The 25,020-nt window shown below is 36.5% G+C and overlaps 2 protein-coding genes across 2 annotated transcripts in view; one reads left to right on the forward strand and one right to left on the reverse strand.

Moving 5' to 3' along the window:
• LOC106668509 overlaps positions 1–23,365 on the reverse strand; it is a 39,624-nt gene extending 16,259 nt beyond the window's left edge. Inside the window, exon 1 of the mRNA XM_014397347.2 lies at positions 23,257–23,365. Within this exon, the coding sequence (XP_014252833.1) occupies positions 23,257–23,279 (23 nt within the window). The 5' untranslated portion in view covers positions 23,280–23,365. The remainder of the gene's footprint in view (positions 1–23,256) is intronic.
• The window catches only part of LOC106668507 (serine protease nudel-like), a 49,549-nt gene that overhangs the window by 10,459 nt on the left and 14,070 nt on the right, over positions 1–25,020 (forward strand). The gene's annotated exons all lie outside the window — the stretch shown is intronic.

Below are 25,020 nucleotides of genomic sequence, written 5' to 3' on the forward strand. Positions count from 1 at the left end.
CGCAGCGGTTCGGGCAGGGTTATAAGCAGGGAGAGGCAACTTACCAATTTTAACTCTGTTAATTATAATATAGTAAACTTCTACCTATAGATAACAACAGGAACACACACAGCCATGTTATACAAGCATATAAAAGGACACAACTAGCACAATAATGTATAGACCAACTACTGAAGAGGGCTAAATACGCAGGATATACCTCGCACACCTCAAAACAATATTAATAACTCCAAATAATAAAAATATATATTTGTTTGGGTACGGTTATAAGGAGAGAAAGGCAAATCACCAAATCCGTCCATTTACACGTATTTTAACTTTGTCAAATAAGAATAATAATAATATAGAACGACGATTATCGCTTCTTCATGTTGTACACACGTAAAAAAGTTCTCGACCGAGACAGTAACGTACAGAACCACTACTGTATAACATCGAAGTATAGAAACGCGTATGTCAAAATTAAAGGGCATAGGCTAACCAGAATGTTCGAAGCAATGATAATTTTTTGTGAAATACATTAAAGTATTTTTTGATGTAGAATATAATGTGTGAATAACATAATGCAATTTAGCATGTCGGAAATACACGATTATTTACACTATTATAAATGTACATTTTAACAGAAAAGCATTATTCTTGTGGGAATATGCAAATTTGGTTAATTCATAATGTGTACTTTTAATGGATAATGAGAGAGTTGTCTGAATTTATGAAGAAAAAAAAGCAGTAATAAATGCATTTCTAAAACTCTGAAAGATTTTCTATATTTTATTCTTTTTCGAATATTGTTGTAACTTCCAAAGATGAGTGTTTTACAGGGATGAATTCGTGAAATTAATTACCTCAGAGAGAAAGAAAGAGAGATGTGAAAATTTGTTATTTTCCGCGGTTAACAACCAGAATTCCGCAATTCATGACAGCTGGGACAAATTGTACCTCGAAATGGAGATGACTTAACAGATTTATACAAGATTGAATCGCACAGTCAGAAAGGGGGAAGACGAGATAATTAACAACCGTTTTTATACACACATGAAAGATTCGAAATGCACGGGCAACATCGCGAAGAACGGGTAAAAAAAAGAACACATACGAAGCCTTGGGACTTTTTCAGGAGTTGTTTAAAATTTCTGAATAATAGATACAAAATCATTTTAAAAATCCGTCTCTTGATAAAATTTTAATTTTCTCATGCCAGCTTTAACTCAAGACAATAAAAAGGGCAGAATTAAAATTTTAAACAAACTTTATTTTTTGTCGAATTCTTAACTAAATGATAAAATGTGTGGTGATTAGTGACCGTTAATCGATAGTTATTCAGAAATCATGAGATGCGGTCTGGTGTGATGTAGGTTTCAGAAAAACATTTTCCTTTATCGTGCCAACGTTTCGATCTTTATTGAGATCATCTTCAGGGCTCAAAGTGTTCGTGGCACTCTCAACACGACACGCAAGAATGGCACAATTGCACAGAAGACAAACACTTTGAGCCCTGAAGATGATCTCAATAAAGATCGAAACGTTGGCACGATAAAGGAAAACGTTTTTCTGAAACCTACGTCACACCAGACCGCATCTCACGATTTCTGAATAATTAATTGATAAAATTTTTTAATAGTTGAAAATGACGAAACGAGTGAAAAACGTTTTATTGCCAACAAAAAGTAGTCTCATTTTTCAGTCGACTTTGTCCTTTGTTTTACAAAACAATCAGGTCCTGCATATTCATATTTGCCAGTCCTCCGGACACGATTGGCAAAGAGAAGGAGCAGTCGGTCAGGGCTTTAAGCAGGGAGAGCCAAGGCAATGATTCCACTATTTATTTTTGAATTTAGTTTGATTATTTTAACACAATATATGTAACACCATCGAGAATAACGGGCCATGGTGATCAGAGATCGCCAACTTCAACCTTGAAAGTGATTAGTTTGTAAATACTCACATCTAGAGCAAGTGAGTGGTCGGGATATAAACAGGGCGAGGCGAGGCACGAACTTCAATTTACAGAATTTTGTCACATTTTCGTTTCCGTAAACCGTTATTATTAATTATTTCCATTGGGCAAATAAAATTTTACACTCTTCCAATGCCCCGGGTCAAACAAGCAAAGGGAGGACTGGTATCTTCGAATCTCGGAGATGTGGTTCTTATGAAGAAGGTACAAGATGATTATCAGTGCTTTTACATTTTTGTGTGTGTTAACTTATTAAACCTAATTTTAAACTGTAACATTCCGTTACTCGATAAATTGAAATTCAATTCAAAGAAAAGAAATTCAATATCTCCAGGACGAATCTATGAATTTTGAGTAACATTTTTTTAAACAGCAAGGACATTTAAATTACTGTTTTCTTTCAGAACTCGATAATTTCAATTTCTCGAGTAACTGATTGTTGTAGATTAAAGTTTTATGTAGTTTAAAAAATTAAACAACTATTAAGTACGAAATCTCTAGGACAAATCGATGAAGTTTTGAGTTTCTGGTAACATTTTTTTTTTAAATAGAAAGAAAGGAGTTTCAAATTTTGTAAAAACACCATCCTGAAAAATTCATCGATTCATTCTGGAGATAATGAAACTTTTTTCTTTCAGAACTCGATAATTTTAATTTATCGAGTGACAGATTGTTGTAGTTTAAAATTAGGTTTAAAAAGTTAAACAACGATTAAGTACAAAATCTCCAGGAAGAATGGATGAACTTTTGAGTTTCTAGTAACATTTTTTTAAAATAGAAAGAAAGGAGTTTCAAATTTTGTAAAGACATCCTGAAAAATCATCGATTGAGATAATGAAATTTTTTGCTTTCAGAACTCGATAATTTCAATTTATCGAGTAACTGATTGTTGTAGATTAAAATTAGGTTTAAAAAGTTAAACAACGATTAAGTTCAATATCTCCAGGACGAATCGATGGATTTTTGAGTTTCTGGTAACATTTTTTTTTTTTAAATAGAAAGAAAGGAGTTTCAAATTTTGTAAAGACATCCTGAAAAATCATCGATTGAGATAATGAAATTTTTTGCTTTCAGAACTCGATAATTTCAATTTATCGAGTAACTGATTGTTGAAGATTAAAATTAGGTTTAAAAAGTGAAACAACAATTAAGTACAAAATCTCCAGGAAGAATGGTTGAATTTTTGAGTTTTTGGTAACATTTTGTTAAAATAGAAAGGACTTTCAAATTTTGTAAAAACACCATCCTGAAAAATTCATCGATTCATTCTGGAGATAATGAAACTTTTTTCTTTCAGAACTCGATAATTTTAATTTATCGAGTGACAGATTGTTGTAATTAAAATTAGGTTTAAAAAGTTAAACAACGATTAAGTACAACATCTCCAGGAAGAATGGATGAACTTTTGAGTTTCTGGTGACATTTTTTTTTAAATGGAAAGGACTTTTAAATTGTGCGAAAAAATCATCCTCAATATTTCATCGATTCATTCTGGAGGTAATGAAATTGTTTTGCTTTCAGAACTCGATAATTTCAATTTATAGAGTGACTGATTGTTCTAGGTTAACTATTAAAACTAGGTTTAAAAAGTTAACCAAAAATTTAGTTCAATGTCTCCAGGACGAATCGATGAATTTTTGACGAGTCACTTCACTAACTTTCTAATAGCTCTAGCAGATTCTACATGAAAACGTAGCTTTGGAACCTGGTATTTTATAAAAACTCACCTCGTCGGGATGTGAACTATATCTATATTTACTTTAAACCAGCTTTAAAAATATAAAAAATTTAGTGGTTATACATGAAAATGTTTCTTTGGAAGTTTTACTCTACCTCATCCAAAGTATGCAACCACGGTGTCTTCATGACTCTTCTGGTCAACAGAAAGGTTTAAAAAAGAATTGAGACAGTAATTTATTACTGAAGACACGGATGCCGTAATATAATCTAAAAATGTTCGTAAATATCAAGTGAATCACTCAATCAATCACTACTCAATCAAGGATCACTTTTTAATCAGTCCATTATTGTTTCATAATGAACATCAAACATACCGCTTTGAAAGAACAAGCCAATTTTCAGTTTGACCTCTCGTTCGTGAAAAACACAAGGCTGCCGAGTCTGTGCTCTTCAAGAAGAAACCGTCTTCCTTGAAAGTGAATCTTTTAAAGGGGAAAAAACGTATCAGTGACCGTCTGCTCGTAGTCGGTCAGAGAAGACGCATATCGCTCGTATCATTAACGGTATCGCACTTCTTAACGGTAATCAATTAAGCCGGTGAGCGAAGCTTATAAACCGTGTACGTACTGTAACCCGTACAACGAACCGTAAACGATTTCTTCCGTACTGCTCAGGTACCGCAATGGCAATTAATTTTGCGTTAAATTCAAAGGGGATCTGGACGAAGGGGTCGTACTTCGTTTGGGTGGTTGGATAAATCCTATAATAGCTATTTTGACTTTGCTTGGGCAAGTAGGAATAGTATTTTCTCTATTTGCTTAATGCAAACTTAATTTCTTAAAAACAGATATGTTTACATGATAATTAAACCTTTTAAAGCTCAATCCTGGCATGCTCATGAAAGAAAAAATTCTAATATAACTAACAGTTTATAATAAATATTCCGGCATTTTTCTGGATTTATATTCGATAGTATCATTTTTCCACTGATAAATTTTCGATGTTATCATTACTGAAGGTGTTTCTGAGCAATCGTAAGAGTGACCAGTGGAAGATAAGCCCGAAGAATGTGAAGGCTCTTCGACACTTAGCTGATCCAATTTCCTAACGGTAATACTCAAGCTTCGTTGTCGGACTTTACCATTGCTCTCTGTGACTGTAGATTACCGCTGCTTTACCCCACCAGGCCGGCTTTACGATTACCTCGGAGGGTAATAAATTTTTTGAAAGTGGTTTCCCACCTTTACACCAGTGGAAGAGACTGATTTAAGTACGCGTAAAACGTTCAAGAATGAAGCACGAGACATTTTTATAATAGGGAATACTTCGTTATTCTACTTTTTATTCTGTAATTCATCCATAAAACTTAAATTAATTATCCTATTTAATAACGTAGCTTATGTCGATCAACGTGATTGTATAAAGAACATCGTAAGAATCTAATAAGATCTAATTATTTACTATTAAAACGAACTAAAATGTTATAAGATCAAAGGATCAATCAATCGTTATGAAATATTGTAATGAAGTCTGGAAGTACATCATTGTTCCATTCAATGGTTAGTCTGCGCGTTCTTTTGTAATTCGGTCCTTTTACAAATTTCTTAACTAGTACACAAACAATTGTAAGTGTTGGACCAGCAGTTCGATTACTGCTGCCGAAGATGCTGCTGCTAACCACTCGGCTACCGCGGTCCCCCTATGCCGAAGATATTGATATGCCTTTTGCTTGTTCAGTTTGGTTTCATCATGCCCATAACCACTTCTTCGAATTATGCATAATATGTAGTATTATGCATGTATGACGTACACAAATATGTCTGATGTCTGGGGTTATTGTTTGATATTGAAAAGGTGTGTGACAAGGTTTGGTACCAATGACTTCTCTTTAAAATTAAATCCCAACTCCCAACTTAGAGAAAGAGGGGTTAAAGGTCTCAGTTTGGACACCTATAATATATGCTATATGCTATATTATAGGCCTAAAACAAACTAATCTAAATTTTAGCAAAATAGCAATATTTCTGTTCGGGTGTTATTTACACGGTACAAATTCTCAAAAATGCAAGGTAGGTTCCTCGCCTCACCCTGCTTATAACCCTGACCTTGTGTGAAGGTGGTGGTCTGGGACTATCCAACTGGTAAAATAATTGTAAAGCCTGATTTCTAACAAAAGGGTAATATTTCTGTCCACGTCTTAATATTGTCAAAGACGAAATTCGCATAAATACAAAGTAGGTTTTTCATCTCACCCTTCTTATAACCCAGACCAACCAGTGAAGTTGGCGAAATGCAGATACTGGTGATCTGGGACAATCCAGCTGATCTAATAATTGTGAAGCGTGATTTTTAACAAAACGGTAATATTTCTGTCCATGTTTTAATATTGCCAAAGACGAAATTCGCATAAATACAAAGTAGGTTTTTCGCCTCACCCTGCTTATAATCCTGATCAACCAACTAACACATCTTTGAGCAAAACAGCAAATTTCGTTGACATTTGTTATTTGACACAGTCGAAACCGCATAAATGCAAAGTAGGCTCCCTTGTAGATCTCCTAGTCCGGATGACTTGTTGAATTGGATCACTGTATTCGTGGGAAAGCTTGCGGAGGGTAAAAAAAATCTCTAATTCACAATTCGTGTCCGACGATTATTTTCTTAAAACGGTCTGATACAATCGGTTTCAATATATATTCTGGAAAACGACAAAGGAAATCGCCGAATGTAGCGGTCACTCGGTGAAAAAAGATCCGAGGAAAAATTTTTCCCAGAACTTATTTTTTTTCCCCGCCCTTACTGCTTAACGGTCCTACCAATCCGATACATTCTCTGTGCTCTATTGTGCCTCTCATGTTAACGCGTTTCCTCAGCCCGGTTCAGTTTGGCGGATTCGACAATGTGACACATTAGACTTCATTTTCCGACACACATCCGCCTTTTGTAGTTTTACACCTTTGTGCAGGCATGCGTGGAGCCCGAGAAAAGTACCAACGGATTTCAACAATGGCAATTCGATTAGATTTTCAGGGTGGCCAGCGAGTTGGTAACACCCAGTTTGGACTAAGGGTCCGGAGAAGTTATCTGATAAGATGAAAACAAACTTTAAATATGGCTTAATAACAATAAAAAATTTACAATAACTAAACTCAATTCAATTTGACCAAACTATCTTTTACTTTTGTTTGAAATTACCTCCTGGTCTGTCTATCTTGGCCGATTTTGTTGTCAGACGAATTTCGGCATTTCGCCATCTTCAGTGTTTGGGTGATCTCTGTAAGTGAAGTCATGAGATCGTGGTAGGTGGCGGAGGAGGCTGCGTCGATATTAGCAGTGTTAGTACTGTTTGTCGGTGTGTCTGATGTATTAAGTCGGGTCTTTTTGATCTTCTGTCCTTTTTTTTAATTTGTATGTTTTGAATGGTGTTAATGATGTTTGTGAGTTATTGTTAATTTGCGCATTTACGAGTTTTTTAGTGTCAAATGTAGGTATACCGTGCAGGTATAGTTTGTAGTATTAAGTCGGGGACTTTATGATTGTTCTTGTTCGGTCCTTTTCCTTTTTAATTTGTGTAACGTGTGAAAATGTGTGTAAAAATTGTGAGTCGTTGTTAATTTGTGTATTTATAACATTTTTCAGTGTTGAAAGAATTATGTTTATACCTTTCTAATGTATAATTCATTTGTCGTCTACTTCTTTTCAATTAATTATTCTTTATGTAAGGTATCAGTTGAGATAAAAGACATTTGAAAAATGGCAAAAAGGAGGGAAAATTCGAAAGGTGGGTTGAGTTGGGAAGTTGGTGTTCGAGTGGATCGAAGTAACGATAGCTCAAGTGGTAGAGCAGCGGCGTATTTAAACGAAGGGTTCGAATCCCGCTCGTGACACTGACTTCTTTTATCTCAACCAATACCTTACATAAAGATTGTCGAGTATGTTGATTTTCTGTCCTTTTTGTACGTTGTGTAGTAGTTTCATACTTGATTGTATTGTTGATGGTTTGTGGTTATTTTCTACTAGGTTATATCCTATATTCTATTATTATTCTAAACGATTCATTACGTTCCTCGTATCTGCCATTTAGTTTTCGCCCTTTTCTGTCTTATGCGCAAGTTAGTTTGTATATTCCGATTTTTTTCTTTCTTGGCAATGTTTTGTCATTGTAATTTTAATATTGTGTTTGTGTTTTTATGCTGTTTTTATGCCTAATTTGTTGAATGTGTGAAATGTGTACGTTTCTTTCCAATGAAGTGGATGTGTGTAAATCCCATTTAGTGTCTGTTTTTGAGGTGTTTTATTTTTGTGTGCATGTTTTGTTTATTATTTTCATTTTCGTACTTGTCTTTGGTTAGTGGGATTGGTTTTAGCTATCTGTCATTTATTTCAGTGCTGCCAATTTGTGTCGGTGTGGCCGGTTTGAGGCGGCTTGTACGATATCAGTTGCTGTCGATTTTCAGTATGTGTCAAATTGTATCTAGACGTCAGTTTTTGTAATTGTTAAATCTCGAAAGTTTATACTGTTGTTTGTTTCTATTTCTGCTTTTCGTTTTAGGTTTTTGAGTAATGAGTTCAAGACTGTCAATATGTTCTTTACGCTGTTGTTTTGATGTCCACTATGTCGAGTATGTCGTCTACATATCTGCATATTTATCGATGTGATGTTATTTCTTGGCATAATTTGGGAGAAGTATTTCTCGTCAAAATTTTGTAAAAACGCTTCTGCGTGTATGGACGAAGTTGGATCACCCAGTCCTTCTTTTGGTGCATTTGTCTGTTGAATTTAATGTACTTTTGTTGTGTCGTAGTTTGTGATATGTTTGTGAGTATGTCCATTGTTTTCTTTACTTGTTATGTCTTAGTTTTTCTGAAAAGATTTATTTTTCTAGGTATGAACTCTTTTATTTAAACAATTTTTATTTGGGCGTTGTTGTCATTTTAATTCGACTCAGTTGTTCATTATATCGTCGGTTATTGTCCTGTGATCAACGTCGATCTTCTAAACTCACGATAGTGCAATTTAAAAACGGAACTGTTGATACGGTTCTCTCACAAGTGAAAGACCTCTCGCGCATTCCATCCTTATTCGGAAGACGTCATTTATTTTGTCGCAGTTCTTCCACTCGAAACGTCTTTAAGGAAAAAACACACCCAGACCTGCCTTATCACGATGTAAACAGCGGAAACGTGGAAAGATGTCTATCTCGAATTTAATTTACGCTAATAACATTACAAATTCAAGTGCTACAAGTTGTACGTTCTGTATTTTAATTTTTACATATTAAACATAAAAATATCATAAAAATGTAAGCTCCTTGTCATCTTATCGTCCTATTAGTTTGTTACCTGTTCCTTCTAAATTATCCAAAAATTAATTTACAAAAGAATCATCTCTATTGCTACTTCAACCAATATCTTACCAGACCATCAATTTGGCTTTCGAACCCATCATTCTGGACTGTTTCTGGACTGGAGGGTTTCTAGATGTTTCTCAGGCAAAATATGGCATGAGGGATTATTATACAAATTAATATTATTTTTACCCCAGGTCTACTATCTGATTATACAATCATACCTTAAGGAGAGATCTTTCGCAGTAAACCAGGGTACGGAGACTTCTGAGATGGTGGAAGTGCTTGCAGGTGTGCCACAAGGGTCAATACTCACTCCGCTGTTATACATAGCTTTTCTGATATGCCCGCAAATGAGAATGCACTTACCGCCATATTAACAAGTCATACCTCATATACACAAGGTTCAGTTATGGTACAAAACCACATATTAGCAATTGACAAATGGACCAATGTTTGGAAAATAAAATTTAGCCCTCAAAGTCACAACATAAAGTTTACACACAAAGTCACCTCTACACTCCGTCCTGACACCTTCGTACAATGAACCTGTTCCTCAATCCGACAAAGTTAACTATTTAGAACTTATATTTGATAGAAGACTAACTTGGAATCCACACACACGATTTAAAAAAAAAAGGAACAGACAATTAAAATTACCATTAAAATCACAACTGTCGACATACTCTTACCTACTCAAACCTATTTGGATGTACGGATGCCAAGATTCCATAGAACCGCCCAATATTCCAAGAGTACAAAGTTTTCAATCCAAAGTTTTAATACTAATTGTTTCTGCCCCTTTTTACGAAAACAATAACACTCCAAAAAGATTCCACAGAAATCCAATCTGCTGGTTGTATATAATACACGTACAGTTGTAGATACAAATAAATGAAGTTAAAAAAATATTAATCCGATATTTTTAATAAATATTTAACTATTAATAGAGGTGAATTTTGTTATTTAAACTTATTGAAAAGACAATCGTGTAGAAATTATTCTGAGAGGCGATGGATCTCTCTTCTATCAACCTGATTTTGTCAGGCATTTTTCGGCATTTCACCATTCTTAGCCAGGGATGCAAGTTCAGGGTGGTGCAAGACAGCAATTCCTTCCTGTGTTAAATGTGAACAGGACAACTATCCCGTACACCGTTCTCATTTAACAAACGCAAATTTCACTTAAATGAAGACGGTGATACGCCTCACCCTGCTTATACCACTGATCAACCAATGAAGATTGCGATATACCGAAAGGCGTCAGACGTAACTAGTGAAAATAGAAAATAGGCCGAACAGAATGATACGAAACAATTACCTGATCGATATCAGTGGTCAAATATTAAAAATCAACAGCAAAGAATTTAATTTACCACACTGTTCAAAAAATTATCGATACATAGAAAACTCCATATTATTCTGCATCACCTGGAAAGTTGACACTGATGTTCGTACATCAATGTATCGATAATATTGGGCAGTCGAACCCCATTGGTAAAAAATCGCACATTGAACACAACAGCACTGTCGATAGGTAGATATCGTGTTCAGTTATACAGTGTGCAATAAGCTCTACGACCGAATACTGGTCAGGAGCTAATAATTACGGAAATAGACCAAGGAATTCATATAAACCATAGGCTCTATGCCACTGTCTTTGAGATAAACACCTACAATCAAAAGGCAGGGTATTACCAGTAAAAGTACAGCCATCTGCCCGGATAGCCAGGTGGCACTAGAGGCAACTACCTTATCGGTAGTAAAGTCCAGAGATGTTTGGGAATTCGTCAAACTTTTTCAGACATTGTAGGCAAAATTGTCCTTGTTTGGGTACAAAGCAAAGTGCTCAAGGGCAAAGAAGAGACTTATAAATTAGCCAAATCGATCCTTTTTGCGGCATATGAAATATCCAAAAACATAGATCCATCAGGCAATGGATTAAAAATATAATAACTTATTGGTTCAGTGGAAATGTACCCTAATAGCCGACAATGTTTATCAAAGAGCATTGCAGAAACTAACGGCAGAGCTACTACCTGGCTCCTGTTAGGACTAGAATGATACTACCACTGTTGACTGGACATTGAAAACTCCGGAAGCATATAGACTCAGGGTAGCAGAAACAAGCCTGTGCAGGTTTTCCAGGAAGAAGAAGAAACAGCAAAACATGTCATTTGGTGATGTGAAGGTCTCTGCAGGCTGAGATTACCTACTCCTGGTACCTATCCTTGGGATAACAAAAACAAATATAGAATCCTCCAAGCAAAACAGAAGGAAAATGGATAAACTCTAGCGGTGCTAGACATAGTAAACGTATGATGAAACAACCCTCTCCGAGACTGGCGAAAACCCTGCTACAATTGGAGAGGGCCAAACTCAGAGAAGTGGTAGGACTACTAACCGGTCACTGGTATCTGAGAAAACATCTACACAGCGATAACCCCATTTGCAGATTATGTAATGAGGAGGAGGAAACAGCCACTCATATCATCTTCGAATGCGAAGCAACAGCTCAATGGAGGTTTAACCTAACGTACGGAAAAGACTTAGGTAAAAATTGCAGCAGCTAAAGTCAATGACCTGATACTTTTAAGTATAAGGATAGAATCTATTGCACTGAACTAAGGAACTAGGAAGCCAGAAAACTGCAGTGCCTGAGGAGCACAAACCCTGCTTCCTAGTGTCCTTATTACCATACCATACCATACTCTAAACTTAGATATATTTGATACATAAATAAATATTTGATAATTACCAAGACGACCGTTTCCATCAATCGATAAAAACAATATCACAGGTGGCAAAAAATTCCCTTAGAGGCAAGAAGTGGCGTATTCTGTAAACCATTTGGAAAATCATCTAACAAATCATTTATGAATAACGAAAAGAAAAGGGCTTAATAAGCATTCTGTTCCACCCAGTTTTCTGTGGGAAATCAAGCGTATCAATTTCTGTACACTTTTCGTCTTTCCTTGGATGTGTTTTAATGTCACCAATTTCGTACAATTGTTCCACCAATTCAGTAATACTAAGCATGAACGATGCCAGTCAGATTTAAACGATTGTGCTTTGACGTTTTAAATTGATGATGGGACGTAATAAGTTCTGCTCAGATCTTGGGATGCTCTATGTATATTTTGTCTTTTGTGGTTCGTATGGGGGCGATTAAGTATAGCATACCTACTCCTGGTAGAAAAGCCAAGGCCCGAAACATGCGCACGGGAAAGCTTAAGAAAGCTTCGGGGTCTGGTAAAATCCTTTAATCTTAACGAAAAGCTCTAGATAAAAAATATTGCACAATAGACCAATAATGGTAGCAGTGCGCTAGTACGTAATCAGGCCAACTCCTTTTAACCTTAACCTTAAACTTTTTACCATAGGTTGTTATCAGGTAAATTAACTGTAACAACTAGATACATTTAAGGTGATTTAACAGCGTAACATCAACGTTTCTTATTTATTAATCTTAATTATTTGGCAGGTCATTGATAATGAGAATCTCAATATTAATGGGTAGCTTAACCTCAACGGCCAAGATCGAACAACTGAAAAACAACATTTTCTCACATTATTAGGCAGTTTACCACCTGACATCATTAAAAAAAATATTGATACTATCAGACTTTGATGATAATCTACAGTTTTGTACGACGATTTTGACAATATTCTAGTAAAAGAGGTAGAGAATTTGGTACTCGTAGTTCTTGAAACTCGACGGGTAATTGAACATATGCCATGGTATCAGTTTTTATTTTTCTTATTTATTATTTTACAAAGGTAATAAGTATACTCTGAACCAGAATGTTTAGTTAAAAATGTGTCTCATAACTTATTGACTCGTCGAACATGTTTCTGTAAAGATAAGAGGCGATTTGCTCCAGATATGGCCAGATTTGCAGCCACTGGCGCCAGAATACGACTTATAGGTCTAGGTTTAGAGGAGACAAAAAAATCCATTTGGTGGAAAAAAGTCTCGCATTCTCATCCCTATCGGAAGATCGGAATTTCATCACGGAACGAGCGGGTAAAAAGGGCGAAAAAATGTCATCACCCGGATCCATATTTTCGAGACAGTAATGATCAGTTTCACCTTGAGTACATCTTGTTAAGGGTCGGACATGCCTGGGGGAACCCGCGGAGGAGTCGACGAACCCTAAATTAACCGATAGGCTTAGGGAAAAACATTTCCTTACGCTTCTCTGACCGTACCAACTGACAAGGGGTTCGCCTTGGCCCAAAACAAATAATTACGAACTTTTGGTTTTTGGTTAAACTAATAGTAAATTACAAAAGATATACTTCCTTTTAATGTATTTTCAAGTAAACTTTATACTTTGTTTTGTTTGAATTATGAAAGAAGAAGGAATAAATAATCGATCTTAAGAAAAAATAATCGAGGGACGACATGGACATGGTGCGGTTGCCCTTTTCCAACCTCTTGCATTGTACAAATCCTGATGCCAAAAATTTAAACTCTCTAAAATGTAAATCATCCATATACTTTCCTCCAGCGCCCTATCAACTTAGTACTTTAGATATTTCAACTAACTTAGGACTCACAGTAAGTCGCCCTTTACTAGCCAGCAATCACAATCAAGTTTCATTTCAGGTCATGTTCCTAACAAATCGCCTCAACGCACTAATTTTAAAAACACCAACTGGCTCAAATTTAAATACTTTTGAATAAAAGTATTGACCTCCATTATCAGCCGAATGGTAAAGTTTCAGATGACAATTAATGTGAAGGATTCCCAGATCTAATTGAAATTGTTTCCATAAAATCCATTGTTAACTTACAGATCTTAACTTAAACCTTCCTGAAAGCATTAAAATATTTATACGCTATAAAATCAGGACTAAACGTCTTCAGGGTGTCTTTTGTATATGGCCCGGCTGAATTTCTCTTCAACCGATGACGCTATCAAAAAAATATAAAAATACGTATTTAATATTTTTTAGACTAGTTTCAGATTTTTCCCCTTTTTTGGAGAAAAATTATACAGGTACCTCAGACTCAGTTCAACTTCAAAATTTCAAATACGACCCTATACATCCCGACACGTCATGGTAAAAGATTTTTTACGCTAAAAACAATAGTGCAATCAGTTTTCGCAAAGATTTTCTCTTTTTGTCCACTCTCCACCGCTGCTCAAAGCGATAGAGTCAAAGGAGATGGATTGACAAGCATTTTCTATTCTTTGTCGCAGTTCTTCAACTGAGGTTGCTGGGTTGTGATTGGCATAGACACTGCTTTTTAAATTGCCCCACAGAAAATAGTCAAGTGGAGTTAAATCGGGTGACGAGGTGACCAAAAGATCATGAGGTCTCATCCATCTATCCCGGAAGTGGCGATCCAAATGACGTCTCACCTGCAAAGTATCGTGTGCGGGGCATCCATCAAGCTGGGGAATCATTCATTGTCGTTGTTGCAGAGGTACATCATCCAATAGTGATGGTAAAACCTCCCCCAAACTGAACTGAACACCATTTAAATTATTTTTTATTAGAAATAAGCACCAATGAATTTATTTACGAAAAGTTCACACCAAACGTTAGTGCTGTGAACCACCTGATGACGTGGTACGAAATTCACGCAATTTCCTCTGCTCACGTACGAAAATTCCCACGGTTTAGTACGCCATTAGAAGTGAAGCTGGATTCATCAGCCCATAGGATGTATGGGAAGAAAGTTTTCTTCAGCCTCCCAAATCGAAATTTGTGCAAGGAACTTTAGACACTTGTCTTAATCAGTCCCAAAGTCCCTGGGCAAGATCAGAGCGATACGGCTTACAATTGTAGACCCGGAGTATATCTCAAATTTTATTTTTTGAAAAACCTAAAACCCTTCCAACAATTCTGATTTCGCGAACATACAGTAAAATATTCAGCTCCTCGTCGAAATTACGCTGCCGGTTTCTTTTTGCCATAAACTTTACCATTTTTTGACTAATTTAAAATCCGATTGTATCATTGTTTTCAGAAAAATCCTTCAAAATTATGTGCAGGGATGTATTTGAAATGTTGAGGTTGCACTGGGCCTGAGGCACACTCTATAATTTTTCTACAAAATAAGGTAAATTTTGAAACCAAGCTAAAAAAATATTACAATTTTTTGTGGTTCAAGACAAATTCACCCATAGGTTCATAGGTGTCGCCTTAATCGGCTGCAAGATATAGTTAATTTATAAGTCCATGCATGCCGTATCACAAAGTATCACCGTAGAACTGTTAGCTGTCTAAGTTAGATCTCAAAAACTTCATCCTGGAAACTTGCAAACTATTTTAAAACAACCTGTTCTCCGATAGAATCCAATGTGCGTGCCTGCTCTGATAAAGACAAATCTGACCATATGGCCAACATGGAACAGGTCCAAAGACAAAATGATTCTATGGGTTCTCTTGTCACCAAAAGAAAATAGAACGACAGTAAGTCTCTTCCTCAGAAACTGCCATTATCACATGTTGATGTTATGGACTGTTACCTCATTACTTCCAAAAAAATTAAAGAAATCAATTCAAGAAAAAATAAGAAATTACCAGGCCTAGACAATATCCAAAACATACTGCTAAAGTATTTATCTCGAAAGACGATATTATTCCTCACTAATCTGTTCAACAAATGTCTCACACTTGGTTACTTCTTAGGAAAACTACTAGTGTTTCTGATTCTGAAGCCTGTAAAAATACTGATTAGCACGCTAACTAATGTATTCGAAAGAATACTATTAGCTGGGGTCAATCGCCATTTGGATATCCACCAGATTATCCAGTATGGGCAGTTTGGGTTCCGGTCAGGACTCTAGCTGTTGATGACGTAAGCAGGGCGTTTCTCTTGGTTTTAATGGACATATAGAAGGCATTTGGAACAGTTTGCCATGCTGGAGTGATAAACAGGCTGATAGATCACAGCTTTCCACCTCCATACCTCATTAAAATCATTCACTCATTATATAACAGGAAATTTCGAATCTTTCTCATCTCAACCCCGTCTCAAAGTTCTGACGCATGTGTTATCTCACAGGGATCTATAATAGGACCTGTTCTTTTTCTCATATTTTTCAATACAATGCCGAGATCTGATTGAAGAGTACTCTGATGACCTGGAGAGTGGATACAATAGCCAGCAGACTTACAAAGGCCATATTGGCAGGTAAAAAATGGAGGATTAAAATAAATCTGACGAAAACGGAGGTTATCTTCTTTACGAAGCCCAGGCCTTTGTTGTATCGGCGTGTCGGGGGGCCAGATAATACCTTGGTCTGTTACTTGAGCTAATACTAATAATAATTTTCGCCACCCAAGGATTAGAGTGAATAAAGGCAAAGCTGCAATTCGTGTCGTTTCCCTAACTGTGTACAGACTCTAAACTGATTCCAGTAAATAAACTTATCCTCTGTAATGTAGTGATTAGACCAATGCTCGTGTATTCTTGCCCCTCATGGGGTTTGACATCAGGTTCGAACAACCCCTCGCTACAAATTACGCAAAATAAGTTTGGATAAGTTTTATAAGGCTAGTGACCTCATCACCCAGCTACACCCGCATTCGAGACGCACATTAACACAGACATGGATTACGTTGTACACCACATAAAACGCCTTATAGAGAATTTCTTTGAACGGTATGAACTTAGCAGTTCGATAAATTGGGACGCTTGGATTTGTGTACAGGTATTTTTTACCCTTAAATTAACTTTTGTTTTGTTTTGTTGATTCGCTCTATTTAAAAATTAAATTCTGAAACAGGAGGCTGTAGTATAAACTGGCACCCCTATGTAAATGTGTGTAAATTTCTGTAAATATTTTGAATAAGATCCAATTTAGGAACGGTTTCTTGTCATGTGTGATTTATTATGTTCGCCGTGAAAACGTGACGGCCGACCTGAAACAGCGATGAAATTCTCATTTAGCATAATTAACTGAATCTAAATCCTCCGACGATGGTTTTAGCACGAAATTTAATCTGACTATCGATATATTTTTTAATTACAATAGGCTCAATTTTAAAGAACCAATTTTGAAGTTCTTGATAAACACGCAAAGTTTATAAAAATGGCTTGGAGTTTGGCTTTAAAAAGCTTAAATCTTCCCAACGTCCCTCACTGCGTTCGTCATAAGCAACAAAACAAAACAAAGAATATAAAACTCTAACAAGGATTAATAGCCCAACATTAAGAATGGGCGGATAAGGGAGGGTCAATGCTGATCAAATTTTATTATGTAAATCTAACGAATTATCTTGTCGGTGGATGCAGTTGCGAGGGGCCATCGTTTATGCAAATCTTCAAGACATAAAAACAGTTTACAGCATTTATAATTATATATGGATTATCATATCGTGGATTTTCATAATAGCATCTCTGGAAAGTTTTATGGAAGCAATTTTTATATTTAGGGTTCAACTACCCGTTAGGTGTCGCAGACAAAGGGTCCAACCGGGTTACAATATTTTCTCCATATTATTCACAATTAAAATTTCTTGTGCTATGCCGAGATTCGAACACAGGGTGGCTTGAATGAATACACATATTGTTGAATGGGACCGCGATGGCCGAGAGGATGGGGGTTCGACTCGTATTTGCCACGCTAGCGGTTCTGGGATCGAGTCCCGGCAGAGCCCTTGGCTTTTTAATCGACAGTAGTATGAAAAATATATTGTAAAGTAGTTTGACCCCTTGCCCGTGACACCGTTAAGCTCTCCTGTATAAAAAGTATTATTTTACTTTTTTCCAGATAATCATAAAACCATTTCTTCGGCTTCTGTCACCATCATTACACGATCCAACAAGGTTTCAGAATTGTCGACACCATCTCTTTGACTCTAAAGAATAAAGAGTATTGCTTGGGTCCGTTCTTAGATGTATGTAGCTTTTGATATGGTTTGGGCACCCAGGCATGCTTTACAAACTTAAACGCTAACTACCCATTCCTTATTATGTTTTCGTGATGTCTTTTCCAACCGACTGCTGCTTCAGAGTGAGGTGCGGCACCGAGTTCTCGGAAGTCAGACAGTTAGAAGCCGGCGACCCACAAGGGAGCATTTTTGGTACCATCCTTTGTACCTTATACACCCTGATATCATTATCGGCGCTACCGCATTTTTGTCCTCGGGGACCGAGATAGCCGTGTGGTTAGTGAGATAGACTCTCGGCTCACAGACAGACCTTCATCCCTTTTATCACACATTCCCCCCTCTAAGAAATACGCATCGCTTATACATATCATAAAGTTCCTTGGCATATGCAAAACTCGTAAGGCCGTAAAAAGACTCGAAACCTATCCAAGTAACGTCCAACATCCATGAACAACTTGAGCTTATCGAAGATCAGTGTGTGCTAACGACCGTCGTGAAGAGGAAAGCAACCCAGACCGCCAGTTAAGGTATTGCAAGTCATGGTTAAGTGGGAAACGATGTGGGAAGGCCCAGACAGCCAGGATGTTGGCTTAGAAGCAGCATAAATTGGAGGACAAGATTAAATTAAGAAAAATGTACTCAGTGTACGTTCATGTTGAACGGTTTTACATTCACTGTACATCAATCTCCTCTGATCTAGGGAACAAAGGGTAGTGCTTGGATGCAGTAGACGTAGAACTGAATTTTAAGGTCATCACCCACATGTTTTTGTAAACTCAAACGTTTCTTTCCCTTTCTCATTATCTTATCGCGAAATCCTCTCTAACCTACTGCTGCTTCAGAACAACGTAAGTTCCCGCAAATCAGATCAATACAAACCAGAGAACATTTTTGGTCCCATCCTTTATATAATTTCTATTACTGCCCTACCTGAATGCCATCATTACCACCTAAGCGGAAGGTACCGCGATTTTCTCGTCTAGATCGAATCCTATCCAAGATACCTCCAGCATCCAAAATACGTTGCGCTTGTCGAAGACAAGTGCAATAAATTGAGGACAAGATCAAATGAAGAACAATGTACACAGTGTACATTCACATTGAAAAAACAATCAAAAGCAAAGAGAATCGAAGGACTTTACCTAGAATGAAGTGAAACGCCCACACTTGCGTGTTTGCTTAAGCTGCAACAACTTAACAGAAGACTTGGACAACTACGAAGTCTCCCAAGACCGAAATCTGATTTGACCGTCAAAACTCAACAGTATAAGGTTAACCCGATTTTACTGCGACCACTTCGGACATACAGAGTGGAATCGATAAAAGTCCTTACAACGACACTAACCTCACTATCCACAACGACCTCAACATTCCTTTTGTGAACGAACTGATCCGTTCCCGATTCCAAAAGTTTCCCACCAACCTCTGGATCCATCCTTAATCGACGATGCCCTCGAGACCTCCTTGCCCCTAAATCCCTCACATTGATTGCCAGCATTGGCATGTACGAAAATGTGTTGGGTACAAGTAAAATAATAATAAAAGTAAATAAAAAATATAAAAAAACCTTTACTGTTGTAATTGTTGATAAGCATCCAAAAAAGATTTATTATTCTTTTTTATGTTTGTTTAAATATGTTTTTTTAATCTATACTATTTTCTGCCTAGTTTGTTATAATGCAATTGTTACAAATTATCTTGTCGAGAGGTGTAGATGCGCGAGCCCGGCTTTTATGCAAATCTCCATTCCATAACGGGCTTCGAGATTTTATAGCACTTATAATTTTATACCAATTATCTTATCACGAATTCTGTTCATTTTGTGTGTGTGTGTGTGAGTGTGTTCCTTTTTATTGAATTTGGTTTGGCTATATAATTTCACGAAGTTAATTATGATTTCACGCAAGAGTGTCCGTTTTGTTGGCAACCGTATGCAACATAAATGACTTAAAATAAGGCTTGGGATGATTTAAATATTCATACTACTTTATCGGTTCACACCAATTATGTAAAAGACGCAATTTCCAAATTCTAAATAAATTTGAACATACTATACTTACGATCATCGATTTTCTTGTCATATAATCTTAAGTTCAACGTTTTGGCTGAACGATTTTGACAATGCTATGCTTACAAAGTTCATACTTAAACATATAAATTTATGTAAAATAAACAATTTTTTGCTGAAATTAACTTCAGGAATGCAATTTATACCCGTAAATATATTTATTCGCTAAAAATAGTGATGTACGGCTTAGGTAAAATGTGTTGGTAATTTTATGTCCCATCGTTATTTACCCTCCATAATTACTGTTATTATCACATTATTTATTATTGAGTAAGATGTGTTTATAATTGTTTGGTGATTAATTGCCATCAAAAGGCCTGCTGTTATATTCTCTTGGCAGTTCCGCTCTTTGAATATTGATGAAAAAATGTCTCATGTTTAAATTTTTTCTTGTCTGAACGTATACAACGTACTCATCAGTGGGCAATGCTCGGAATAGATGGTAGTCTGAAGGAGCGAGGTCGGGTTGCGGGTGACGACGAAGCACAATTTCTTGGCTGTGCGAATTATGAGATATTAAAGTAAAAAGTATTTTAATCCAGTTTTTAATTTTTTTGTTTTTATGTTATGTTACTTTTTCATCTTATGATGGTGGAAGTCATTCAAACATGATCTTTAAACACTTCGGTCTAAAGAAGCAAGGTCAGATGTTGGACATGACAGACGTTTGACACCTGGTGGTACCACTTTTTGGATTTAGAGAGAAAAAGAATTTTATTTCAGGGCAATGCTCTGAATAGGTCTGGACTGAAAAAAGTGTGGAAAAGGGTCAATTCCTAGGATTCTTGCTTTTTGATGGTAAAATTTATATATTCCTCGGTTGGCGGGTAAGTTGGAAGCTTAGTTCCTTGACCAAACCACCTGTTGGATATTAAACGGAAAATTCTTTTAATACATTTTAAGTTGGGTAACCTTTTTCTCTTAAGGTAGTGAGTAGTGCAAGGAATAGCCTGAAGAAGCAGTTTGGGGCAAGGTCAGAAATGGGTTGAGTGTGGTCATAGATTAATTCCCTGGCGGTACCAACACTTGGATTGGTTTCAGAAAGTATTCTACTACAATACTCCTTTTTTCATACTATAAAACATTTGAAATACACGAAAGTGCGCCAATGTTCAAATGAGCAGTTCCTGAAGGAGCACGGTCAAGATTCGGGTGGGAGTGGTAGAAGTTCAATTCCATCCAAGTTCCACCACTTCGATTTTAGTTCAGAAAATAGACTCCTGCAATTTTTCATAGTAATAAACATTTTTAACTTAAGAAAATGTGCCAAAGTTGAGTGGTAGCCTGAAGCAGGGAGGTCAGGACTGAAGGGGTAGTATCTCAATTCCTTCCTAGTGTCACGCCTGTATTTTGTTAGGAACTTGTTTCTATTCTACTTTTTTAATTCTGTAAACGTACAAAACGGTTTTCAGGAGTGGGTATTGCTCGAAAGAGATAGTAGCCTGAAGGAGGAAGGTCATTAATGAGGTGGGTGTGGTAGGAAGTTCAATTCTTTCCAGGTGTTTTTTTGTTTTTTCTTGAAAACCCAATTTCAATTTTTATTCTGATTTATGTTTCATGTAATGTTTCAAACGTTTTCGTGTTAAGTAAGTGGGACATTTCGGAAAAGGCTTCTGAACGAGCAGCGTCAAGTTGATATGGTAAACGTACTTTTCCCTGGCGGTGCCACTTTTCAGTTTCTGAAATGAAAAGTCTTCTATTACAGTCTTTTCTTCTTTTAAGTGTATTCTTTCTTTCGCTTAAAGAAGAGGTCCTTACACGGAAGGCATAGTAGCCTGAAGGATCAAGGTCAAGTCTGACAATTTTGAACGAACAGGTCTTATACTCATTTTCATATTTATTTTCTTTAAATGTACGAATAGATTGGATTGATGGAACTCATAAAAGGTGGTCACTTCAAAGAGCAAGCTCATAAAAAGTAGTCGTTTCAAGGAGTAAGCTCAGGACTGGGGTTGTTGCTGTAGATTTTATCCATTTCTGCAAGTTTTTGTTTTGTTATGTAGTGGTTGGAACGTTCTCCCTATTTACCAAAGATAAGAATCGCCTCATCAAAACCTCATACAGTTCCAGTTGTTTGAAATAGACCTCATAACTGTCAAAACTTGACTATGCTCTTTTTGCCCCAGTAGAGGTGACTGATCTCGGTCTATCAACTGCTGCAGGTTGACAATCCATTTGAAGACTGTGAATCCGACATCCTTCCAGGTCCCTACGTCCATCTCGCCTGTACATTTTGTGTATGTAACCATTAACATTAACTTCACTAATTTCGTGGTCCGCTTAACCAACTAATATATTTCAATTAATTACTAAAGCTCTCCGTGGCCATTTCATTTGTCGTCGAGAATCCAATCCGATTACACGACATTTGAAAAATGGCAAAAAGGAGGGAAAATTCAAAAGGTGGGGTTGAGATGGGAAGTTGGTGTCCGAGTGGATCGAGGTAGCTCAAGTGGTAGAGCAACGGCGTATCTAGCCGAAGATCATGGGTTCGAATCCCGCTCGTGACATTGACTTTTTTATCTCAACTAAAAACCTTAATTAATTTAAATTAACATTAACCTTGACAAATATAATTTTTAGAGAGTTTGTTGACACCCTCAATATGATCATATCACGTTACCCCTTTTGCAGGCTGAACGCTAACGGTAAAACTATTCAATAGTAAAGGATTAAACTATTTTCATCAAGATTTGAAGACAGATTGAGAAAAGAAATTTATAAACATTAAAAAATTGAACACTTTCAATTATTTTTGTTCATCTTGATCATGTACTCAAATGTGCTAAAGATTTTGCTCGGAGGTCGTTGCTCAGACGATAATTTTTCACTCGCATTCATCATTAGTACATTTCATTGTCCGACCTCCATCCGTTCAACGTACTAGACAAGCACGATTCAGAATACCTAATTGATCGATGCCTCAACAGCCTTTGTTTCAAGATATAAATAAATACGACTGAACATTTAACTTTTAACTTAACCCATTTGTGAACAAATAAAACACTGAGATGGACCTGTTCACCCTCGGTTTAGAAATATTGGTGGCAATCTGCAAGAATTATGATTACGATCATGATTTCTTGCTGGTACGAGGTGTCTTCTCGCCATAAACCAGTCGACTAAGTTTTCATTCTTCTCCCACGCCTTTACTCAATATATTTTCCTTATCCAATTGAGATGTCCGATTCCTGTTGCAATAAATCAATTAAATAAGTTAGAATAATGAAGCTTTTAATCCTGTTTTCTGAAATCCTAAATCTGTTGTTAAGGGGGACCGTTATATTCGTCCTTGGTAATTAATTAGTTGGTGAAGTCAAAAACCCATTAGTGTAACGTGCAATTCACCTTTTTAAAGAAGCCTTTTCCATTGGGCTGCACCCGGAAATGATAGGATTTTGTCAACCAGAGAGGACTGAGAACAGTTACGTGTCCAAATTGACCGCTTGTCGCTTCTGCGACTTCTGGAAAGAAAGAATAGATTACGCTGTTTTAAACTTTTGCGGCCGATAGTGCAACGCTTTCTCGGATAAATTTGATATTTTATTGTAAACACGCTTTTTTAATAAAATTAAGTTTTGGATGTGCCCATTCTATGTCAAAAAAAAAACTTTAACACTTACTTCAATTGCAAATTATTTTTTAGAAAAAGCAAGATCAAGGTGTCGTCAGAGGCGATGAACCATCTTTGATGGTTGATCAGGGTTATAAGCAGGGTAAGGCATTGACTACTAGACTGCATTTATGAAAATTTCCTGTGACAAATAACCCAGGTAAAAGATATTTGCCTTTTTGCTCAAGGACTTCTTAATTGGTTTGTCAGGGTTATAAACAGGGTGAGGCGAGGACTCTACTTTTCATTTTTGCGAATTTCTTCTGGGTCAAAAACACACATACAGAAACATTAGGCATTTGCTAATATTTTACAATTATGAGTTTAGTTTGATTGTCCCGGACCAAATAAGATTTGAATGTTGTCTTATTCACTGAATGGTCAGGATTCATGGCACTATGTCAAAACATTTAATACTTACTTCAATTGCAAATTATTTCTTAAAAAAGCAAGATCTGGTGTCGTAAAAGGTGATGAATCTGTCGTCTAGTATTCCGGCTCTATCTGTAAAGTGCGTTTCGGCATGTCGCCATCTTTAGTAGTAGATCAGGGTTATAAGCAGGTGAGGTACGGGTTCTATTTGCATTTATGAGAATTTCGTCTTGGTCAAAGAACACACAAACAGAAATATTAGTCTTTTTGCTAAAAGTTAAGTTTTACAATTTCAGTTACAGATCTCCCCGACCATCCAGAGGCTGCAGCTTGCCATCGTCCCTGGTTGGTCAGAATTATAAGCAGGGTGTGACGAGAGACCTACTTTGCATTTATGAGATTTTGCTTATGTCAAATAACACACGGTCAGATGATGATGATGACAATGCTGTCACCGATCCCTTAAATTTATTCCAAATGCAAATTCTTCCTTCGTTAATAACACAATCAGAAATGTCATTTTCCTCGAAGATGGATTTTACAATGGTTAGTTTAGTTGAATCTTCCCAGACCATCTGCTTTCCCCAACTTCACTGATTGGGGCGTAATAAGCTGGCGAATGCTTGGCACCAACTTCTAATTTTAATTCAAAATGCAAATATTTGGATTTTGGATCGGTTCGTTGGTCTGTGAGACGCGTTTCGGCATTTCGCCATCTTCAGTGTTAGGTCTGGGTTATAAGCAGGGTGATTCATGGCACCGACTCTTGTTTCCAACTGCTTACAAACCCAGTATGTGATAAATGCAGTAATAGTTAAAAAGTCATGAAACTTGTCTATTTATTAACTATTATCACGGTTAAGTGGTTAGACCGACATTTTAATTTATTTGATATGTTTTAATTAGGTTTTATGTATGTTTTTAAAACGTCAAAAAGTTTTAATTGCTTTTATATGATACAGTTCTTTAAATTAAACCATTTTGGAGGAGTACACAAACGACCAAAAAAAAGACCAAAAGGTCTTTATTAAGCAAGTAACGGAAGCGTCACTAACGGCATTGTCGTCCTGGATTTATCGTTACCGATGAGATCGTCTCACGTCTGTTTTGTTTGTCCGAGCCGTTCC

This window comes from Cimex lectularius, unplaced genomic scaffold, assembly GCF_000648675.2.
Source record: "Cimex lectularius strain Harlan isolate CLEC.00 unplaced genomic scaffold, Clec_2.1 scaffold36, whole genome shotgun sequence".
Classification (NCBI taxonomy): Eukaryota; Metazoa; Arthropoda; class Insecta; order Hemiptera; family Cimicidae; genus Cimex; species Cimex lectularius.